The sequence below is a fragment of the Myiozetetes cayanensis genome, unplaced genomic scaffold (genome assembly GCF_022539395.1).
Source record: "Myiozetetes cayanensis isolate MyiCay16 unplaced genomic scaffold, myiCay2020 scf7, whole genome shotgun sequence".
NCBI classification, from domain to species: domain Eukaryota; kingdom Metazoa; phylum Chordata; class Aves; order Passeriformes; family Tyrannidae; genus Myiozetetes; species Myiozetetes cayanensis.
In genome coordinates this window covers 22,497,837-22,523,118 of record NW_026087964.1, presented here as the reverse complement: position 1 = coordinate 22,523,118, position 25,282 = coordinate 22,497,837, and the positions used below count along the sequence as shown (strand labels likewise).

The window sequence follows — 25,282 nt, the reverse complement described above, 5'->3', positions numbered from 1 at the left end:
TCCATATATATCCTTGATTCTTTTATGGAAAAAAAGAGCACAAAATAGAAAAAGATATTAACGTTTCTGTTTTAAAAGTAAATTTAGTAAATTTAGGTGATATTCTGAAATAACTTACCTTGATATTATCCAAGTATTTTGGTACTTGATAAATAAGCAGATTTCTAAATATATTTTTAAAATAAGCAAATTAAATTTGAATTTGTTGAATTATTTGTGTTAAATATTTCGAGCTGCAGTTCTTTTAAAAAAAACCTTTTCTAGGGGTCTGGGCAACACATTTTCACTAATTCAAATTGGAGTGTACTGTGAGGCAGTGAACAGCATCAGCAGAAGCAGGCGCTTCTCTTACAATAAGGTTTGGCTCTCTATTTAAGCCAAATAAAAATCATCTTTCTTATTTGTGTAACTTAAAGTTCTTTTACTTTGTTTGCTTTTAAAGAAAAAGAGATTGACACAATAAAAATAATGTCTCTGTGGATTCAACCATGAGAAATGATGCATAAAATCATATGCTTAGTCATCAGTAAACACCATGCACTTTTAAAAAAAAACCAGTTTAATCTCAAATGCATATTAAGTATGATGTACAACTATCATTCCTGGTAGAGAAAATGCCACACAAAACATCGTGAAAATTTCAGGTTTGAACATGAGCCTTATTGAAGTCAGATGAAATTGGTCAGTGGTTTCAGTGGGACGAGAATTCTACCATGGTTTCCCAGGCAGCTGTCAGGCAGACTTCTTTTCTTTTTTCAAAATCTGTGAATTTCTGCTTATGAAAATGCACATTCCTGTTTTCTAGCCTTGCAAATACACAATCAAATCCTTCTATATCTCTGTCTTTGCCCTTTTCTGTACCTATTCCTATGTATTTAGGACAGTGTAGCTAGTTTCTCCAAAAAGAGTCTCACATCTGCTCTTCCTAAAATGCTCTTTCTGTTACCTTGTCACTGGTAAAAAGGCACTACATCAGTAACAAGGCACTAGGAGAGTTTTTCTGAAGTTTTGTGTCTCTTCTTGTATACCTCTTTTTTGTTCTTGATTTATTTTTTGTTTAATTTATGGGGGCTTTTTAGAAATAAGTAGCATCTGCATGACAGCCTGTTGTTTTACTCCCCTGAGGATTAGTGTAATATGGATAATGAACAGTGACCTGCATCAGGATGTTTTGGGGGAGCTGTGTAGGATGGCTGCAAGAACAGAGCCACAGCACTCAGTGGCATAAAACTTGAAATCTGTTTATTAGCACGATGGGTATATGGAGGAGATAGCAATTTCTACACTAGTGTTTTATTCCTGCCACTCAGAGATGGACCTCGCTTGCCACTCAGGTCTCTGTCCCCTCCAGGCCAGCTTAGGCTGGCACCCTGAGCCCAGGGAGACAAGACACAGGACAGTTCAGGCTCTACCTGTTGGAGCAGCCTTACCCTGGCATGTAGCATTTCACCTCAGGCTTAGCCTTTTGCATTGGGTTGTGTTGGGTTAGATTTTTCCTGAGGAGCTATTTCTTAACATTCTTTTACACTCTAGATGAGACTGTCAACTTAAGCTAAAAATGGCTAAAGCCAATGGCCTTTCTAAATACATAACCTCAGATCAATCTCGCAGTCTTTCTCCATACCTACTGGCAGCAGTTGTCGCTGGGATTTCTGATACCCTCTGGTCTCCTGCCTAAATGTGCTACAAAAGTGTGAAGTTAGCTACAGTTTCATAACAAAGTTTATATATTACTTTTTACTGTTTTATGGCTGTACTGAATTATTCTTGACAGAGCTGGGCAGGTACACTCAAGGTTTCATTTGGATGGTACTTTCAGGTAGACTCCATCCAGTGACATAAGAAACCGTACTACAGTGAAGTTAATAAAACAATCTACTTTCAGCAGGGAATATAAAAATTGTAGAAGATTTTTCCTTCACACTTTTATCGATTGTACTTAATTTTTAGTTTTTATATGGAGTAGTCCCTTGCTGGATACTCATCTTTGCATTGTCTATTAAATATATCAATAACATAATATAATTAAACAGAAGTTACTGGTTTTGAGAATGTGTTTTAGAAAATCAATGAGAATTAATGAGAAATTTATTTCAAGTTCCTTCTTGAGAGCTAAGCAGTAACTGCTGGAATACTGTTTCTCTCAAATAAATGTAACTTCCAGTTATTCCAAGCACCACTTAGCATTTATTGTTTTACCTGTGAAAGAAGTTACTTTTCTCTTTCTATTCTCTTGCAATGCAGTTTCAAGTTCTAGGTTAACATTAAGAGCTTGGTATAATGAGGCTTATTCTATAGTTGAGCTCTTTAATCCCTTTTCTTTATGGCATCTATTTAATGTTGTTGACCTACCCTACCCCAATTGAATTGTGGCCTAATATTATATTGCTTCGACTTTGCTTTAAATTATTGGAAGAAGAAAGTTTTGTCATCGTTGATTAAATAAGTCTTGAATGTGTTTTCTATAGAAGATAAATCTGAAAAGCTTTTGATTGCATTCTTAATGAAAGAGAATGAGCTTGGTTCATAAAGCCTTCACTTAGTGCAAGATTACAATCTGTTTCATTTAGGAACGTGTTTATTGTTATACATTTAGTGTCAACAATATAAGCAAAACTAATCTTGTGCATCTTATTGAATTCTCACTTCATTTTTAGTGGGTCATAGCATTTAGGAGCATCACATGTGTTTGAATAGCAGCATAAGAAACAGATGATAGAAAATCAGAAATTAGTTTTCTTAGTGCTACAGTTATCTGTGATTTAACTGACATGGAGTATCAATAAGAATGTTAAAATAAATATAGTTAGATATATAGTCTTTGTTAACTGAAGCAAACAAGAACAAAAATTAGTAGTCATATTACTAATTAAGATATTGTCCAAAATGCAAGCTTTTTAAATTTGTATAGGAATGTTCTTTTGTCAGTTCACTGTGATAATTTATTGTTATGCTGTGTTCCCGAGTCTGTGTTTTTGCTTTTTCTTGGTGTGGGTCCTTTCCATGGAGTGCAGTCCTTCAGGGACAGACTGTTCCAATGTGGAGCCACAGGTCCTGCCAGCAGCCTGCTCTCCAGTGCAAATTTTCCATCGTCTCACAGCCTCCTTCAGGCATCCACCTGTTCTCTTGTGAGGTCCTCTATGGGCAGCAGGTGGATCTCTGCCCCTCATGGTTCTCCATGGGCTGCAGGTGGACAGCCTGCCTCAACATGGTGTTCTCCATGGGCTGCAAGGGAATTTCTGCTCTGGCACACCAGAGCATCTCCTCCTACTCCTTTTGCACTGACCTTGGTGTCTGCAGAGTTGTTTCTCTTACATATTCTCTTACATATTCTCCTCTTGTCTGGATGCAGTTGCTTCTGTGCAATAATGTTTTTTCTCTGTCTTAAATATGCCATCCCAGATGCACTGCCACTATCACTGTTGGGCTTGGCCTTGGCCAGCAGTGGCGGGTCTGTTTTGGACTGGCTGATATTGGACCTCTCAGACATAGGGGATACTTATGGCAGCTTCTCAGAAAAACCACCCCTGTAGCGCCCCCGCTACCAAAATCTTGCCATGCAAACTCGGAGTAACTTTTTAGTTGTGCCTCTACAGAAAGAGGAACCCAAAGTTTGGATTTTTCCTCTGGTTATTTTTACATGGGAATTGAATAATAGAGATCCGTCTTTTTGAGCAATTCTGTATATGCAAAGTACCTTTCCCATTTCACTGAAAGAAATCTCAACTGTCTTTATTTATTTATCCTTTCACATGCTGCAGATTATCTTTTGTGACTGTAGAGATAGTCCACCACTCACAACTTTCAGTTTATAATCTTTTAATTGGGAATTTCTGCCAACTCTAGACTGTACACTCTAGCGGTAGTTACTCGACACTGGAAAAGTGTAGCCCTGAGCGAGAGACTGAATTGACTGAAAAAAAACTGATATGTCTTTCACCTCAGTATTCTCTAGTGACATAATTACATGCAATTTTACTGGAGTTGAGGTAAACAGCACATACCATTCAACTTTGGGAATAAGCTTGTCTGTTGATCAATGCAGAACTTTGTTCCATTGCTCGGTATTGATACAGTGAAGCAACATGAGCACCAATTTCACCATACGTATATGTAGTTTAACTGACTGACTAAATAAAACTTTTCTGAAAATAGATTATGTTCCTTGCCTCCCATGCCATTTAAAGAGGCTGTTTTTTGTTGTTCTTTCAGTAAAAAGGGTAGACAGAGCACTTGAGCTATTTTCTGTAATCTTTCTCTCGATGGTGGTTCAGACTTATCTCCTGCTGTTTAAGCAAAATCATTGTACAGTCCTTTTGCATTGCCTTCTCTAGTAATACATATACACTGCATAAATAAAAAACAAACAGGATGGTGTATAGCCAAATGTTATGGTGCAATACTTTAAAATTACTCTGTCTCCAGAATTTTTAAGCTTTTTTTCATGCCTCTAACCATTTGCTCCTGGAGTGATAAAATGAAGTAGTAATCTGTATCTCTAAAATGGACAACAGTCTTTTCTTTCTGCAATTATTTATACTTATGAATCTATTCAGGTTTTGGACAAGGTTGAGATATCTAATTAGCAAAAAAATTTGCAATTACTATTACAAAAAAAAAAGAGGAAGAATAAAACAATAGAGCAATGAAATTAACTTCCTAATTAAAAAAAAAAGGTAATTTATCAATCTTTCTGTGATATGTTCTTCAGCCATTATATACATCTTTGCAAACTGCTGTGATGAAAGGATAGAATAGTGAGAGGACTAGCCTGACATTATAAGAAGTAGAGCTCATTTTAAACATTTAGTATAAATTGTTTACAAAGCTGAAGTACCACTTTTGTTACAGAAATCTCTTTTACTGACTTATTAATTAGGCTTTTCACTTTCACTTTCAAAGGAGATTTCCACATTCTAGCACAAAAAGGCTAAGACATGATTAGTGGACTAAAATCTCTTCAAATTAGAAAAATCAGTTGATACACAAAAGCTGAAATTAGGTTAAAAAAACCCCTGGTCCCTACTGAGAAGTAGCCTGGCTTTTGCACAGAAATGTGGACATGAACTAGTCATCATGACAGATTTTAACTTTAATATATATGTACTAGCTCCTCCAATTCCCACTGTATGTTTTTAATGATGCATTTCTACTTTTTGAGGTTATCTATGTTATAAATATAACAGAGCTGGTATTTTCCACAGATATAAGTTTAGTGCCAGTGAAAAGTGTTAAACTTGCAGCCCTGGAGATGGATTTTCTCTCTCCAGTTAGCAGATGCTGTTTCAAAAGCAACAACCTAAAAAAATCCCAGGCAATCTAATAGCTCCTGTCTTGGTCTGAACAGAAAAATCTGTGGTGATAGAAGATATTTAGCTTTTATAGGCATGGACTGCTGAGAACAAAACTTGTAAGGATGTTGGGATATATTTACTGTCAACTATAAAAATGCTTGGTCCTCTTCAAAGAAAGAAAGTGTCAATGGTTTATTTTTTTGATTTTATTTTTAAAGGCTAACTGATGACTACTCATGGTCTCTTATAGAATTATACCTGTTTATTTCCTTCTGGCATCCATTCAGTGCCACATCTGATGGATGCTGGGCTATAGAAGATAGTTATTGACTTTGTATATAAGCTGTAATCTTTCTACATCATTGGGAAATATCATGCAGTCTTTCCATAGCCTTTAAAATATACTTTTTCCTCTAATATTTAGAGTACTTCATTGTAGGGGTACAATCTACTCATGTTTTTTTATACCGATTTTAGTGCACTAGTGTTATGAATTAGATAAGCAATGAAGGATTGTTTTGAACTGGTCAGTGTATGGTTTTTTTAAGTCTTTGTGAAATAAATGAATTTTGTTTACAAGGTGGCCATATTCCTCCGCATTAATAATTTTTCAGTCCTCTCAGGTTTAGCAGTGACAAGGAGGCAGGTTATTTCCATTCAGTCCTTTTTCGTAAAGAAGGCTTGATAATATTGATTTTTCAAATTAACTATAATGTGCAAAATGATCTTTTTTCTGAAGAATAATGGCAATGTAAAAAGACTAGAGAATCCTAAACTGTCAGGTATCACAGATTAAATTTTCTGTCCAATTTTTTCTCACTCAACTTAGGTTAAATGACTGTGGAAGCTGGAACATAACTGGATGTATAGAGCGAAGGAGTAAATGAAAGTATATTGACAATGGTCTGACAGTGTACTGCTTGATTAGCACTTGGGTCACAAAGTGGTGTGACTTGCCGAATTGTTTAGAGAAATTTTCAAGTGTTAGCAAGACACAAGATGTAACTTTGTGATGTTTTAATTGAGACTAGGAAAGATCAGCAGTAAATCTTAAATCAGGTTTCTGAAGAAGTCAATGGGGTTTCCAGAAGATTAGTTTATTCTGAAAGGTGGGACTTAAACAGAGCAGTACCTTAGCAACTGTATGTATTTACATGTCAGCGAGGTCACCTTATATGGGAGAAACATACTTCCATATAATTATAATGATTTATCTGCAGCTCAGGACTGGTGTTAAAATTTGCATGTGATAACTTTATGTGTAAGATAGGCTGTCTTTTCTTTAGATGCTGAAAATAATTGAGCCATATGTTGTGTAAGTGTTGGGAGAGAACAAGTTCTTTACAAAAGATACTGTCTGCACTTTTTCATACCACACAGTATGACAGCTTCATTATATAGACTAGTAGATCCCAACAGTGCCATGGCTGATTCCAGGCCAAATCCACTTCTTAGATTTATGGAGTCTGAAAAACAGCAGTTAGGGATTTCTGTTTGCTAAGTGTCTGGATACTGTGGGACTCAAGGATGCTTCCATACCTTGTTTTCCCTGCTGCATAGACCTTTGGAAGCTCATCAAGAAACAGTAGCACTGAGGCTGATTCCACTTAGCTTTGCTCTGCCACCCTTTGTAGCACCCTCAGAGATGGAGATTCTTTACTGGAGGGATGGAAATCGCTAAGCCTGAGGAGGTCTTAGTAGGTGTAATTGCTACCTCTCTTCCCTTTCACACAGTGGTTAAAATTGCTTCACTTGTAGCAGAAGGAAAGTCTGAGCTATGTCGATCCTTCAAAACCCAGGTGACAGATTGCTGACAGCAGAGGATCTGACTTGGGAAGAGTGACTTTACTTTCTCTTGGGAAGCCTCTTACAACAATTTTGAGTGTGTATTTATTGAAGCTGTGATGTGCATATATTTCTGCCATGGCATTCTCCTTTGCCTGTCATAATGGAGTGGGGGCTTGCTGATCCGTGCTAAGTATATCACTTGGTGTTGCTTTTAATTCTGGAGATGTATTTAATGGTGTGCCACAGAGGGAATAGTTTAGTTTGTCTAAGTGTGATTCAGCCTGAGGTGGGAGAACTGATTTACTTAAGGAATGGAGACTGCATTTGTGGTTACGGGTTTCTGCCTGCTATATTTGATTCAGAAAAATGTTCTTCTCTTCCTTTCCTCCCATGTATCTTTTTTTTCTGATTTTTTTGAGTATAATTCCTGATTTCCTACTGGGTCCTCATTATGCAAAAAGTACTGCAAAATGCTTTTAATAACTGCCACAGTGAATGAACAGTCTTCCTGGATCATCAAGTCTTGTTTTCTGACACATAATATAGTTATAATAATATGGCATTTCAAATCAGTGCTGTTCTAGAAAACAATCCATGTTACCTAAATGAAAACTTGCCTTGTTTATGTCTTCAACTATGTCACTGAATGGTTTGAGAGACAGTTACTGGAAAAAAAAAAAAATATTTCTCATAACAAATGTCAATTTATGTGGTAACATCAGGGAAGTCTAGACAAAAAAATTGAACTAGAATACTTTAGAGGAATAGCCAGATGCAACCTTTAATGTAGTTCTGGCAGTTTATCACCAACTTAGGTAAGCAAATTTTCCTTTGTGTTTCAAAAACATACGATGATAGTTTTTGGCTTGTATTTTTCTTAACATTCAAAATCCAAGAAAAATTGTTGATGTTATGTTTTTGTGTCTTCTTGCAGGAGTAACAACTGTGTTGACAATGACAACACTAAGCATCAGTGCTCGAAATTCACTCCCCAAAGTAGCATATGCAACAGCTATGGATTGGTTTATTGCTGTTTGTTATGCATTTGTATTCTCTGCATTAATTGAATTTGCGACTGTAAATTATTTCACAAAACGAGGATGGGCCTGGGATGGAAAAAGTGTAGTGAATGATAAGGTAAGTCCTAAGGAAATAGTCCTATTTCCAGTCAATTGCACTAAACCAGTTGTAATACATTGTTTTGATAAAATAGGCTATATGAAAAAATAATACATGATACTTTAAATCAAAAGAATGTGGATGTATTTTCTGTCCTGAACAAAAATATATCTGCCCTGATGTAGCTAATCTCTAATCTCTAATCCAGATTTAGTTATCAAGCACTTTGTTTTTTGTATTGGGAACTGTCTGCCTTTTTTTTTGACTCCTCAGATACAACTTTATCTGGTCTTTCATAAAATTTAATACAGATTATATTGGTTTATAACTTTTTAAAAATTTTTTTAATTCAATTGAGTTGGAAAGAAGAAAAAGAATACAGAAAGATGTAATGTATATTAATTTTCCTGGTAAGTAAGGATCAGAAAACAAATTACTGTCCATATATGTAATAACTATGAATAACAAAATCTAAAACTTTTGAGCATTTCCAATATTCTAGAACTTATTCCTAATGATAGGTAAACATTAATTTAAAAGCTAATTTAAATAGCAGTTTTACAAAATTCTTCTTCACCTATGAGGTATTGATGCTCTGAGTGTGCAGAAATACAGTCATGCCTTAATTTTTTGGTTTTGATAGTGGTGTAGGTGTGATAGCATGAAGTTTTAACTTGATAGAATTTCTTATTTCACAAACAGAATGAACTGGGGATACACCTAAGTTTCTATATTTACAGATTAGAATTGTAATAACACAGAACAAATATTAAAACTCACCTGTTTTGACTTACTTAATATATGATATAATTTTGTTCTATCCCAGTCCCTGATTCTACCAATGAAAACAGATTTCTTCTGACAAAGAATACACTGATTTCTGTAATTCTTAAAATAGGATAGAATATTTTTTGCTTCTCAAATGATTATAGTAGATGTGAAGCAAAGTTTCATTAACTGATGATTCCTCAGCACTTCAAATGCATTAAGAAGAAAAATGTTCAGATAAGAGTAAAGGAGAGTTAGAGGAAATGCACATTCTTTGTAAGTCTCTGTGACTTCCTAAGGGCATGAACTATCCATAACTTCAGGATCTGTTCCCTCCTACTAGAGGTAGATACTGAATCACTACAAGTTTATCAGCATCTCATGAGTGAAGCTTTTCAGACTGGCACATTGCTCTGGCATTGTAATAGTGCAGAGAGCCCTTATAAACTCTCTGATCATCCTTTGGTTGTTCCTTTAAAGTACTACAGCAGTGTTGTCTCATAATCTTGGGAGCAGCAACTGTTATCCAGCTAGGTAATACTCCTTCCCTAGGAATGACAAAATTAGCCATTACATTCTAAGATTTATATTCCATTCACATGTCCAGTTCTCTGCTTTCTTCCAACTGACTTAACAAAAAGCTAAACTTTTAACATAGTCATTGCTTCTCATACAGAAATATGGTTCATCTTTATTATGCTGGTTTCATTAATGGTAGTACAGATACCTTTTAAAAACACGCTAATTGTGTCTGAAAGGAAGGAATTATAGATGAATTAAAGTGTTTATCTCATAATTTGATTTGGTAATTTGTTCTTATTTTTGCTGAATGCATCTGTGCACCTAAAACCAGGCTTACTCTTCACCAGTTAAATATGTTTCCTCAGTGACAGTCATCTGTGTTCACATTATATGGAAATTCTTGTCTAAGTACTATTGACATGAAATTTGTCTCACAGAAAAGCAGGTGCAGGAACAAGCTACATATTTGATCAACACTTTTTCACATTCCAGTCAATAAGGAACAATGCTAAATTCCCAACTGATTCCCAGATTCTCTTTTTATGTGACACCATCTCCTAAGACAAGGTGTTTTGGGCATGACATCTAACCATGAGGATCTTACCAAGATTTTTAGGTGGCATGTATAAATATCAAATTGGACATAATTTAAAACCAAAATTTGGAAATTGGGTAGATGCCTCCCAGTGAAAGAAAAAAGTTTAAATGCACCTGTATGAGAAATTTCACAAGAATTCCCTCCTTTGTGCACTTCCATTAGATTAAAAATCAAAACAAAGCAATACAACAGCTGATGGTTTCTTATACGATCCAAAAGTTAACTGTTTCTTCATCTGTTTAATTTTGTTTTTTGTGGAAGAGTTGGAATGAATCTAATATTTATTTGCTGGTCTCTAAATAATATATGTATATATTTAATATTGCATTATATTATTACATTTTATGTATAATTTATATGTTATATTTTTATATAGATGAAAATAATATTTGTTGCTTCCTGAGAAACTGCCTTCCATTCTTTCCTGTAGGGTATTAGAAATTCCTTAGTTTGACATTGCTGCAAAACAATGAATCAATCTAAAACATTACAATCTTATTGCAGAGCTCATCTGCATACCTAATATATATATGTCTAAAACTTCAAGCCTGTATGCATTACCTACACAAACCTGTACCTGTGTGTACATATAGACTCTCTGCTGAACTGCTGTAGGCTGAATATTAGCCCTTTGAAAACATACACAGTCCCATAGCAACACAGAATTCTTGAGGTTAGAATTGACCTCTGTAGATCTTCAAATTTAACTCTCCTACTCCAAGCAGGCTCAGCTCGGGGTTGGCTGTTCAGGGTCATGTCCACATGTCCAGACGTTTCTTTTAATATCTTCAAGAATGGAGATTCCACAACCTCTCTGGGCAATCTGTGCCAGTGCTTAGTCATGCTTACAGTAGAAGACTTTTTTTTTTTTTTTTTTTTTTGGTGCATGTTTAAGTGGTATATTCTGTATTTCAGTTGTGTTCATTGCATCTTGTCCTTCCACTGGATACCACTGGGAAGAGTCTGGTCTTCTTTACTCTTTCCCATCAGATATTTATACACATTGTTAAGATTCCCCACTGAGCCTTCTCTTTTCCAGGCTTAACAGCCTCGGCTCGCTCAACCTTTCATATTTCAGATACTTCAGGCTTTAGATCATCTTTGTGTTCTTCCACTGGACTTGCTTTATTATGTCCAGGTCTCTCTTGAACTGGGAAGCACAGAACTGTACCCAGGGCTCCAGATGTGCCTCACCAGGGCTGAGTTGAGGGGAACGATCACTTGCCACGGTCTGCTGGTAGCGCTCTCTGTAACGCAGCCCAGGAGGCTGTTGGCCTTTGTCTGTGAGGGCTCATTGCTGGCTTGTGTTTGACTTAGTGTCTACCAGGACCCCATGGGCTTTCTCTGCAAAGCTGCTTTCCAGCCCATTAGCCCCAACCTGCGCTAGTGCATAGGGTTATTTCTCCTCAGGTGCAGGATTTACATTTCTCTTTACCCAGCTTCATTAAATTATTTTAATTCCATCCCATTTTTGTTATCATCTGCTATTTTTTAGGTTCTTATTTCTGTTCTCATCACTGCAATTCTATTGTAAGGAGACTGATACAAAGCAACTAAAGAAAGTCCAACTGTTTTCCAGTTATCCTTAAAATCACAGTAACAGACCCTTCCTCGTATAACTTCAGTAGGGCATTTGATGGTGCAAGAGCAATTTTATGTCACCTCTACTTTATTTTTGGATAGACTGGAATATTTGAATTTCTCAGTATGTTATTCCTGGTATTGATTTTATATAGTCATTAATATACTCAGAACACATTTTATTTTTGTTTCTTTTATTTTTGAAATTATGTTTTCTTAAGTCTATTCTGGCAAATACACATTAAATATTTAACTTCATGCTGTCTCCCAATAGAAAAAAGAGAAAGCGTCTGTCATTAAGAAAAACAATGCCTATGCAGTGGCTGTTGCCAACTATGCTCCAAATATTACCAAGGACTCAGTGCTACCAACCATCTCCAAGAGTGCTACAACTGCAGAACCCAACAAGGCAAAACCAGAAGCGAAGCCACAAGAAGCAAAGAAGACATTCAACAGTGTTAGCAAAATTGACAGAATGTCTAGAATAGTGTTTCCAGTATTATTTGGTACTTTTAATTTAGTGTACTGGGCTACGTATTTAAACAGGGAGCCTGTCTTACTTGGCTTTGCGCCGTCAACCTAAAAGCTGAATTGCACTGAGGACTTAACGCATCATTCTAATCAGATAGGTTGTTTGCTATGTACAGTCTGACTAATAACTGCTAATCTGTGAACCATTATGTACAGTGTGTATATAAATGTCTTGTCTGTGTATCTCCAAAGGAGGCACACAGTGTTAATTCATGGGTCTGTAAACAGATAGCACCCATGGCAAATACAGCCAGCTCTTTAAAAGTTAAACCCAGGGGACTTCGGTTGAACTAGCATTCAAATATACAGAATTATATTCTCTCCATACAATGAAATGAAGATATGATCCTACATAATTATTTAGGAACAGTATTTTTTTAATTTAAAGTTAAAATATTTTTCTATAAAGTAACTAATTCTACTTTAATGGAAGAAAATGTCGTTTAAAAAAGTGATTTTTTTAAAGAGGTGTAATTGTTTGATACAATAGCAGTACCCATGTACATAACAGAGTACAGAGGTCGTACAGTTCTACTCTTCACAAACATTCTGGATACTAGTTAGACTGAAGAGGTAGGAAAGACTACTATATGGCAAAAGCCACAAGTTTCTTACTTCCATCCTCTTTGAAGTTGTTAATAAATTCATCTAATTGATTTCAGGAAAAAGTGCTAATCAAATTTCCAATATCAACCAACTTCTGCTAGTGAGACTCTTATTCTTTTCACTGCTTTATTTATTTGATGTTGCTAAGCCGGGTTCTCTGGTTCAGCAAGGAATATTTTTTGCCTTTTGATTTTGTTCTTAATTGGGTATTATCAGGTTCATAAATGCACTCAGAAATTTTTCAGGGTTAAGTATATCAGTAATATAATATATTTTATTTCTTTGCCTAATGTTTTCCTAAAGACTGCCATTAAAATATTTACCTGTGTTTGTCCCAGGAAGCACTGTTTTCAAAGGAAACAAGAACCATGATTTAAGTTGAGGAAATTGTCCATATAATAAAATTTACTGCTGCTTTTGTAAATCGCAACTTTACATTTCGCTGACATAACTTTACAACAACTTTGTATACTAGAAATGATTTTGCTAAGATTTGAATGTTATTTTTTTAATAAAAGGTCATGCATCATCAGTAGGTATCAACTGTATTTCATATACACAAATATAACAAAATTGGAGCTGCCATTGGCAATTTTATAAGAACATTTAATACGATCAGTAAAATTGTTTTTCATCTAAGCCTTTGCAAAGATTCTTTATGCCCCTAAAGGCCTGGTAAATCATAAGAAATAATTGTGTACTGTATTTAGATTTTAGTATACTTGGCCAATCAAAAATATTTTGATTCACACATACATTAGCAGTTATTAGTTGACCTTTAAAAAAAGATACACCTTTATGATGATGTCTTCTAGTAGAGACATTTGTAGTCGTATAGTGTCATTTATTGCAGTTTTGTACAGTACTTGAGTATAGTGCATAAAATAGATATGTTCAGAGTTTAAAAAAAAGTTGTACAAATATTTCTAAAATAAAATAAAATAATATATTAAGACATGGAAATGTACTAAAAAGAACAAAGAGAAACACTGCTTTCTTTTGCTGTTTTATTTTCTTGCTTTTTCTTTGCTTTTGATGTGATTCTGTTTTGTACTTTGTGTGACAGTATACACGCCAAGGTCACAAATGCATTATTATGAATAGAATTAATAGTTAAGACAGAGCTGAAATCAGTAAAATAAAGACATTTTGTAGGTTATAAATGAAAGGGAGAAGCATGGACAAGGTGTGTATCCCTTGAATTCCCTCTAAGTAAACTGTCAGTCTAAACCTTTCTCATCAACAGTAGCTAAAAAATGAGCACTTTACTCAGAACATTAAAATAAAAAGTATCCTTATTTTCATATATATTTATATGTAAATGTAGATCTTCCATGTAACATGGAGATGTGTGCAATAGTGTGATTACGAGCATAAGGTTGGAAGGCAAGCAATAAAAAAAAGTTTTTTCATGGTATAACTATACATTTTTAAAATGTTTCATTTGTAAATTATAAATTTTCCCTTCAACATCACATTTTCCAGATATGAATAAGTATATAAATATGTACATATGTACAAATAATTGTAAATATTAGGACTATAGAAAAATCCCTTCACTTTTAACTCTGTTTTTGGCAAAGGGCTCTGACTGCATAGTTCAATGGAGGCCCATGCTAAACTACTCGATTATGTTTTCTGTGACTGAGGTCTCCCTCCTGTGACCTACTGGGAGTCCATACCTTCTGTTCACATCAAGACCTAGGGACTCTCCAAACCTCATTGGACTGGGGTATGAGAAACAGAGGTTTGTGTTTCACCCTTGGCTACATCCCAGGTTCTCAAAGCCTTCCCAGTGTTGACGTGATGTTGTGTATTTCTCCTTGCACGACACTTTATAGTCAGAACTCTCCCCACACCAAATATGAGTGTGCTCAAAGTCATGTTGAATTACCTGATAAGGAAGGATTTTACATCCTTGTCAAGTCTTCTCCAGCAAGACTTCTCCTCTGGAAAATAACATCTGGATAATTCAGAGCTGCATGCAAAAAATGTATCTTGAGTTTGCACAAGAAGCCGACAATGTCTAAAGTTAGTCAGCTCTGCTACTACTGCTTTTATTCGGTACAACTATTTTTTCATTCACTGACCCTTTTCTCTATGCTTGTGTTATGCTTAGAGTCAGTCAAAAAAATAGATGTTTATCATATGCTAAAGATACATTTATTGCACATTAATATAGAAAAGTAGGCATACTATACAAATTCACTCAGTGAAAAAGAATAAATTTTAAATATTTACATGCAGTTATTGTGGGCATCAGCAAGACTTTTAAGTGTATATGCTCCAGGAAAGTTTCACTTTTACATTTAGGTCAGTTTGTCTACATTAAAGCAAACTTCTTCTGTGGGAAGAAGGAGTCTGCTTTATTGTTTCACTATAGAAACATTTACAGTGGGCAAACTGAGTACACATAAGTTGCAAATTTGTAAGACTGTCAACTGGATAAGTGAATTTAAATGTGAATTTAAATGAATGGAAGCACTGTGGAAGGAATGCCACAGTTAGCCTTCTTTTCATTTAGCAGTATAGAGTCTGTGTTTGGGATTTTAAAGCTGGTATCACAAAGTTAAATGCAAATACCCAGAAGTTTCATTTCATTCAAGTAGAGAGAGAGAGAATGAGTGAGAAAACGCAGGTAACTTCTCTCTCAAAGACTTGCACCTGGAATCTACCAGTGAATTTTTTGGTTGACATGTTATCTAATTTATTTTTCCCATTATTTTTGGGTCAGGGTATCATATTTTATATGACTGAAGAAATTAATACAAAGATATACTTACACTCTGGTAAACTTATATTGGAGTTACAATAGTTCCAAATGAGGTTTAGGAATCAGTTTCCAGTGTAGTACTAGGGCACAGACTTCTGGATACATGTGGTCAGATAATTTAACAGTAATTTACAAATCAGCATGAAAACTTTGGAGATCAGCAGGGTTTATCAGCCAGAGTTGTCTGCTGGACACTTCATGACAGATTGCTTTTAAAAGAGTGGCTTCCAAACTTCTCAGTTATACTGTAGCCAATGAAATTACCTTCACCTTCCATATTTGGGCTAATTCACCTTGTAACTGCTGCATTGTTGAGCATCTTTTAAAAAATTTTTTATGGTAGGTGTTCTGAAATACAAGCTTTAGTTTGAGAGACTACTCATACCAGTGAACATTATTCTAAATTAAGGAGCTAATTTGCCTGTATAGTCACAGGAGAGAGCATTTAGACACCAAACAGGAGCCTTACTGAATCACCTTCCCTTGCCAGTTGTTATAGGTGGTGAGACTTTTCAAAAGTGGGGTGACCATAAACTGTCTCTGTGAAATCAACCAGAAGCAGCTGGAACATGATAGGGATGTATGAGGGAGGAAAAGAAGAAGGAGAATAAGCTTTGTTACCATGTCAGTGGATTGTGAGGTAACTGAGGAAGAAACCATTGAGGAATTAATGTGTGTTTCTGTTTCAGCTTCAGTTCTGAGCCTTCACTGCCACATGTGAGTTGTGGGAAAGTAACTCTTAGAGCATATGAAATTGAAATACTTCTTGTACAGTTCTGCTGAACTTGAGGAACATGGGTTGTGCCTTTGAAAGTGCGAGGTTTCTACTGACTGCTTTGTGAAAACAGTCCATGAAGTGTTGTGTATCTCCTGCCATTTGGGACATCTGGGGTAGAGAGAGAAAAGAAGCTTCAGAAATTAAGTAATACTTTGTTAATTCTACTTTTTTTTTTTCTTAAAAGTTGTGACTTTCACTTAAGCTCAGACAGTCAGCATCCATCCTCCATTACCTCTCAGTCCTATTCTGAAAGTTTAGTGGTGCACAAGTTTTGCCTTGGCCTTTCACAAAATAGATGGTCTATGCTGCTGAGCATTTCCATTCCTAACAAATATGCACAGAAGATTATCTTGGCATGGATATGAAGCTATCATCGGTCTCTGCCCAGTTATGTGTAGACACACAATGCTAAAATTTATAAAGCAATGCAATGAGTTTTAAAGTAGAGGAAGAAAACATTTTAAAATAAACCAGGGAAGTTAAATATCTTTATTTTAAAAACACATAAGATAAATGTACAAATGTCCAAACACATTGAAATATAATCTCTGAGTGTGGTATAATTTGATGTCACATAAAAAGTTTTTCTCTTCCAGACACTGAAACACTAAAGTAATTATGTGAATTTATATGAAATTCAGCTCATGCTTCAGCTTCGAGTAGACAATGGCTCTTTATAAAGGAGTGGTAGGATTCCTTCCACCTCCTCCCAGTAACAGTGTACCTTCTTCTAGAATGCTCTTAGTGTGCAATATAACTTTGTTATATCCTTTTAATGTCTTGTTATTTTTTTCTTTTTAGTCAAGGAGACCTTCTCTGCCTCATTTCTGCAGATAATCCAAACTCCCTAACAACCAGAACTTTTAATTATACTCTAAATCCAACTGTTAATTAGAGCCATCTGAGAATCCATGAGGGACTTCATCACTTCAGGCCTTTAGTAGTAGAAGTTGAAGGATCAAAACTTTTTTTCAATGAATGACAGATCTTCATCACGTAAAATATTTGTTTTCCTCTACTTTAAACCACCTACTTTTTGAGATTCACATCTTTAGGTGAATTGCTTAACTTGTGTTTTGGAATCTGTGATTACATCTTATTGGAAGAGGCTAAACTTTGAGGGCTTCTCTGATAGAGATCAGGGCAAAATTTGCACTGAATTTAAAGTAAAACTGATTCAAATCCTCAGGATATTCATCTATGTCAATGAAGTCAGTAAGAATTTTTACAGAAGAGTAGTACATCTAACAGTACACCTGGACTCTCCTTTGGATAGAAGTTGGCAGTTCTTTAATCCATGAAAATAAACCCTTAAAAGAAGAGTCAACCATACTGAAATACAGGACTTGATGTCTTTTCTATTTCTGGTATATATTAATGCCCTTTAAGAATGTTTACAAAGAGCTGTGAATTAGGATTAGGTGATAACACTAACAAAAAGGAATTTGGAGGATGTTTTAAAATATGCAAGATACTCTTCCTCTAGTGTTGAAGTCTACATAAATACATATGATTATATTTTTATTAAAAGTTCTATTTTGCTTTTAAATTTTAATTCTTTTTATAACGTTGTGAATACTTCACTCAGTCAGGGGTTCTGGAATATGTCTTTATGCATTCAAGGTTTTTAATGATCGCAATGAGTGGTTTCATTCATCTGACATTAAAAGAGGCAAACTCAAGCTTCAACAGGTTGAAGTGTTATATTTGTTTTCCAGTGCTTAATCCATCTAACTATGGTGTTGAGGATGAATGGAAATAGAGAATGAAACAAGATATTAGTTTGATCAACTGATTTTGATATTCTTTATTAGATGTTCATTTTGGCTGAATTTATCAGTTTATAGGCTACTGTAGCTTAGCATTAGCACGGAATGCAGTGTAGTACTTCACATCTATTAGAATACATATGCACCGGATCTATAAACTGTTAAAGAATCAGTTCTAAACAGCACCCCTTCACCCTCTCCCCTCCAAATAGTCACTTTATTAAGAAACATTTGAAGGCACTTTAATTTTAATGGACGTTATTAGACTAAATCTTTTTATACTTTATTTAAAAAAATAGTAAAAATAAAGTGGGGTCTGATTCAGACGTGGTTAGCAACTTCTCAGCTGGGCTGCAGTCAGAAAGCATTTATGCATTATATGACAAATCTACTTTAGTGAGTCACTTAGGCATGAAAATGTATAGCACTTGGAAAATAAATGCTTCCAGTATACTAATGAGGAATAAGGAAACAGCAAGAATGAAACCAATAATATTAAAGAAAATTAAACACCAATCAAATATGCACAGTAAGAAACTGCATGATAAATGTAAGTATACTTAACTTTGAACATCAACATCATACAAAATCTTCTGGGTGACAGTTCACTTATTTGGTAGGTTTCATAGTCATAAATACTTAAAGAGGATGATAATATTCTGTAATTTGTGACCTTGTTTTAACTGGGAAAATTGTTACTTTTCTAAAATGTAAAAGAAATTACTGGATTTATGTTTGAATGTGTCACTGCTTGCTGTTGAGGAATATTTATTAACCACATGCAAAATATTGCTTAACATTATCTTTTTGTACTTCTTATTAAAGTTAATTTAAATATAGCACAGTTTGTATTTTTGTTTTTAATGCTTTGACAGCAAAAAATATTTAATTCCCTTCATAGCTTTTCTCTTAGGACTTGTGTGTGGGTTTTTCATTTGTTTGCTTTTAAGCAACCCATTACAGCCTCTATGAAGGTACTTTTTTATTAAAGACAGAATTTCCCAAAGGAAGCTAACAATAAATTGGAAAAAAATATTCCTTATCTTGGCGAGAGTTTAAGAGGTTTCTTATTTATACAATGAGATTGCCCTCATGTATTCATATTCACATGCCAATGTTTTGTGTTTTCAGAAGGCTATAAAGCATATTATTGCTACTGGGTATACACTAATCACCAGCTGATGTGAAACACAAGAAACCTCCTACTGGACACCTTGATTCATCAGTGGGAGTAGATGGAGTAACAAAGCCTACTTGGAAACAATCAAATGACTATACTATTAGCAGGGTGTGGGTTTGGTTTTGTTTTTTTTTGTTTGTTTGTTTTAAAATAAGTGTTCTGAGTTCCAAGTCTTTCAACGCAAAAGCTATAAATATTTCAGGGATGGCCCTTTCTTTTCCTGGAAAGTTACATCTTCTTATGAGAAGTACATAAATGTTCTTCATGGAAGATGAAGAACATTACATCCTTATCTCCAAATTTGAGAGACATGAAATTGAAGGGATGGACTATATATGGTGGGTAAGGAATTGGCTGGATGGACACAGCCAGAGAGTTGTGGTCAGTGGCTCAATCTCCAGGTGGAGGCCAGTGACAAGCGTGTCCCTCAGGGCTCTGTCTTGGGGTTGGTGCTCTTCAATGTCTTTATCAATCTCACAGACAGTGAGGTCCGGTGCACTCTGAAGCAAGTTTGCAGGTGACATGAAACTGAGCATTGCAAGTGACACAACAGAAGGAAGGGATACCATCCAAGGGAACCTGGACAAACTTGAGCAGTGGTCCCATGGGAACCTCATGAGGTTCATCAAGTCCGAGTGCGAGGTGCTGCACCTGAACTGGAGCAATGCCAGACATGAATCCAGACTGGGACAAGCTTTGCCTTCATGAAACTGCATCCAGGTTTGTGGTCCTCAGCACAAGAAAGAGATGGAGCAGCTGGAGTGGATCCAGAGGAGGCCCCCAAAGATGATCACAGGGCTGGAGCACCTCTCCTACAAAGACAGGCTGTGAGAACTGGGTTGTTCAGCCTGGAGAAGAGAAGGCTTCAGGGAGATGTCATTGCAGCCTTCTGGTACTTAAAGGGGGCTTATTAAAAAAGGGAGAGTTACTTTTTACATGGGTGGGTAGTGATAGGACCAAGGGCATAAGTTTTAAACTGAAAGACAAAAGATTTAAATTAGGTGTTAGGAAGAAATTCTTTTCTCTGAGGGTGGTTAGGAACTGGCACAAGTTGCCCAGAGAAGTTGTGGATGCCAGGTTGGATGGGGCTTTTGGTCTAGTGGAAAGTGTCCCTGCCCATGGCAATTTATGGAATGCTGAGGGATTAAGAGCAATGCAGAAAATGGTCTATAACATAGTATATAATTTTAAGGAAAGTTTTAATAAAAAAATAATTCTGTGATGAATAAGGATTTATTTTTAACAGTATGCTTTATGTGCAAATATGAGGGAATCAGGGGGCCTGAGCAATATTTGCAGAGTTGACAAATCATATGGGAGAAGAGAAACATTTAACTAGATCCAGCGTGGAAAATATTTTGAACAGTTGTCCTTTGCATTTGTGGTGGATAGGAGTCACAGTAAAAGTGAAAAATAAATATTCATAACATTTTAAATATTGAAAAGCAACTCTACTTTCATGTTCTTTGCAGATCTTTTGAGACCCTGGTATAAATTATTAAAGAGGAAGGAATTCAATGTCTCTTCAACTTTCCAAATACTAGCAGCATTTTTTGCTAATGTTGGACATGAGTGGTAAAAGCAAAGAATGTGACAAAGGTTTGTGAAGATTACTGTTTTGTGCAGAGCAACATATATAATTGTTGCACTCCTCTCCCTTCCCCCCAAGGCAATTGTTAATATTGGAGTTAGGAAGAACTGTCAGTGAAAATGCTCTCAAGCTGTGGCTTGGCATTTTTTGTCTTAAACCTTTCTGATGAAACATATTTTCCTCCAAAACCCCTTTCTGTTACCCCTTTTTATCACAGCCACCTGACACTAAACATGTTAGTGTTTGCAGAAATGAGAGTGATGGGAGTTTAGAGTCAAAATATGCTTCATATTGCCTCACAGGTTGAGTTCAACTGTTTTTACTGTAGGCTGTATACAGTGGTCAATGTTTATATTTTTTAAAAAAGAATTCTGACAGCATTAATACACTAGAACAAGTGTCCAATAATAGTAATGAGCCAGTGATCAAGTGGGACCGGTAATATCAAAAACTAGATCCAACTGGTAACCTTGCCATTTACCAATGGTGGGAGAACCTTCACACCTCAGACTGAGACAGTGTTAAAAACAACCCAACAAAATATTGGGGAAAACCCCAGGCAAATATAGGAGGCTTCTGAAGTGCAGTGATGACAACTTCATGGCACAGCTGATGAAGGAGTCAAGAAGGGGTAGCGTAGTGCTACAGCTCATGCTTACAAACAAGGGTTGACTGGTTGGGAATGTGCAAACCCTGGGTGCTCTGACCATGAGATGGTGTTGTTCAGGATCCTTAGAGGAGGAAACACGGCAAAAACCCAGGATTCCACCTGATATTAATGAACCATGCATTAGAGAAAAGTTCTGCATAAGCTATGGGTCTAAGCCACAGTTTTATGGCAATTATATTTGTGTTATGATTTCTGAATCACTAAAAGCTGTTGCTTGGATCACATTTTAAAGTAACTAGAGCAGAATAGCTAATGTCTCTTGAGCCAAACTGTTGGCCCAAGAGTGAAAGTGAGGAACTTTCCTACTTTAGTAGATATAATAGTATAAAATGTTGAAACACTACTAGTGATGCTAAATACTGACTTATTTATTTATTTACGTATTTATGGCTGTATTAGCTGCTGAATTTGACCAGTTGAGCTGAAACAGAAAGCAAGTGCTAGCCAAATGGAAGGAATGGGAATGAGTATCCAGAGGTGAGGGAAGGGCTTAGCTGTGAAGTCACATCGTTAAGCTTTTCCTGGTCTGTTGATGTTCCAAACCTTGGGTGAAATCCTGGCCTCATTCCTTTTGAAGCTACTTTTGGATGTCAAGAGTGTCCTCCAGCTTCTTACTAGCGTATACTTTTGTCTTTAATTTAACCATTTTGTAAATGTCAAACTTTTATGATATTTTTCACAGGAGGCATCTTTCTTGCCTGTCACCACTTTCTTTATTAACTGAATTCTCTTTATATTCAGTGGCATACTCCCATAGCCTACTTGGTTAGTCAGCCAGAAGAGCAGAATTGGCTGTCTAAACCCCGTAGTCCATATCCATCTAGAGGGAGTAGTAACTTCCCTTTTGTCAGCAGATCCATTGAACTCCAAGGGCAATTTACATGTGGGACATTACATGTAAAAGTGCAGCATAAACAAGTGTACCTTTTTCAGCATTACCAGCATGTAGGACAACCTTACTTTTTGGGGTGCTAGGATTTTTATTAATTCTACAGATACTTTTTTTCTTACATTAAGGGAGATCAAGAAAAATTATGTTTGTCTTGCATTCCCATAGCAGTCAGCACAGTAGACAGCCCATCACTATTGCCCTGTTTCTTACCTCATATGCTGATATCTCATTTTGCCTTTCAGCAACTGTTTCTATGCCTTACAGTTACAAAGAAAGTCTCTGAATTATGCCCCTCATCAAAAGATACAGCACTCCCTGAATCTGCAGACAATCTGACTCAATACTCAGACCTCTGAGAAGTGTCATTTTAGTGTGTAGTACAAAAATCAGCTAATCATTTAATTGGTACTCCAAATAAGACCATTTAAGTGATTAGAGCAAGGAAGAGGGTTTGTTTTCTCTCCTAGGCTACAAATACTTATTTTTAACTACAGTTATTTGGATATGGGAAAGAGGAAATTGTAAAATAAGAGCATATACTGAGATTTATGCAGTGCTGTAGTATTATGAATCAAACAAAACTAAGTTTTGCAGATTGTAAGGCAATGAAGGATATTTAAAAGTTATAATTATTAATTGTCATAATATTAATGATAAAACCCCTGCCCTCTAAAAGGACTGTTTCCTGTGGTAGGACACAAGCTAGAATTGCAGTTATACCTCATTTTGTTACATCTTGTTTTGGTGTTGGTCTAGCACAGAAAAGCCAGTGTGTGAAAAGACTTGTCCCGTATTTCATGTCTTTAGTTGTTTCTTCTCTATTGCATGACTGGACCTCTTATTATACTTTGATATCTTATGTTTATGAGTCTAAATTCACATAAAATAGTCCTTTTAATGTCAAGATCCTGCGACTGAACCAATGTTTTGCCTACCCATCCTCCATTTTCACAATGAAATTTTTCAAATTGTCCATTCAGTTTTGCAGAGAATTAATGGTAATCAGATTATTTCTATTTATTCTGAACTAATCACAATGCCATAAAGAGCTGACCACTTGAAATTGTCTTTTTCACTATTCACACATCACACTTGTTGCTAAAGTCTGAGTATTTATGTCCAAAGTGCAGTAGTTTTGTTGCTAAGTTATAATAATGGCAAAACTTTCAAGACCTTTGAGCATGATGCACATATCAATATTGTTTTAATTGTGAGCATCAAAGCTAAAGGAATAACCACAATTAAATGAGAATCTGCTATGAGTGATGCAGCAGTGTATTTGTGTTATGACAAGAAGTATATCTCAGCTTGACTTCCCTCACTAGCTCCCATTGCAGATCTTGTTCTTTTCTGTCCAGAGTTTCTACCTGGTTTTATTGACTGAATTTTTTTTATAAAGGTGATTAAACTATTCCCTTTCCACATACAAGAATTACTTCTGACATTTATTTTTTTATGTATGTTGACATTTCATTTCTCACAGTAGTAATTATTCCTGAATCCCTTACACCTACTCAAGCATCCATTGACTATTATATCCTTGCATTCAATTACATTTTTTCAGTAATGATTAATTTTTTCATTGTGGTATGTGATGCAATCATAGATTGAATACTATTGTTCAGAATATTCGTGGGTTTTCTTCATTAGAATTTATCTTGATCAGTGGCAGAGCAATCTTGTAAGTTTTGAATCTCTAATTAATAGATGATAGATATAATATTCACAGTGATTAATAATTTAAATTGCAAGTTCATTTATTGATTACAATTTCTGTAGATTTTTTCAGTGGGGTAATGGGTCACTGCATATCAGAATTACATACCTGTATTAGAAGGAATTACCATTCAGATAATAAAGTCTTCTTCCTGTCTATTTCCCAAGGAAAATAATAGCATTTGATTTTTGAATTAATTACAGCATTATACTGCAAACAACCTAGAAGGCTGGAGTGGGCAAGTAGGCATTTTTGACCTGGCGAGCACTTGACCTTATGGTCTATGCAATACTCCCATTTGTAGTTGTCTACATGTTAAATTTCATTCAGGGAAAAGATCAAATCAACCATTATTAGGTACCAGTCCTTCACCTTGTGCCTTACTAGCTCGGACCTCTTCTTGGATTGCTGAGCAAACTCTCCCAGATTACAGCTGAAGGAGCCTGGTGTGGGCTGTATTCCCATCGTGGTGAATTTAGAGGCTCCCCATCAGTCTCAGACTCTGGCAACAGTGGCCAGAATTCTCTCCAGGAGAAGGCACTGGCTACACACACCTACAGCTGAGTAAAACTTGTAGTGACCCAAACGCAGAACATGATTCTGTTGAGGCAAACCCCTTTGGTACTCATTTCAGGTCTGATTTACTCTCTTGCCCGTGTGGTGGTTACTTTCCCCAAGTAATCCCATATAAAATAATGGAGCTCCTTGCAAAGCGCTTTCTTGCCCAGGTGGGCTGTGAGGGCAGGTCTTCTCTACACAGAGCCCTGACAATCACCCTCTTGTGGTGCAGGTGCAGGAATGGAAGGTCCAGGCTTGTCTCTCTGTTATTTGACCAGCTCATTCATAAGCTTAACTGCAGGCCCAAAGGAAGAAGGATGGAATGCAGCGAGGGTGAGGCCATTGCTCTGTTCTCCCATTGCAGTGATCCATAGTGTGGTCTTGTTGCAGCAAGGCAATGAATTTTTTCATAGGACTTATACCAAGAATGGTTTTCAATCCACCTAATCCAGGAACAGTGCTGACAGTTAAGCCTGAAGGCATTATCTAACATTCAAGGACCATTATTGCTTATATTTTTTCCATTTTGCATAGAAGCTATTAAAAT

At 35.9% G+C, this 25,282-nt stretch overlaps 1 protein-coding gene across 1 annotated transcript in view; it reads left to right on the top strand.

Annotated features, from left to right (window-relative positions):
• GABRA2 (gamma-aminobutyric acid type A receptor subunit alpha2) overlaps positions 1-18,966 on the top strand; it is a 62,300-nt gene extending 43,334 nt beyond the window's left edge. The window contains exons 8-9 of the mRNA XM_050338223.1: positions 8,017-8,219; positions 11,945-18,966. Of these exons, the coding sequence (XP_050194180.1) occupies positions 8,017-8,219; positions 11,945-12,253 (512 nt within the window). The 3' untranslated portion in view covers positions 12,254-18,966. The remainder of the gene's footprint in view (positions 1-8,016; positions 8,220-11,944) is intronic.
• Positions 18,967-25,282: the final 6,316 nt, after the last annotated feature.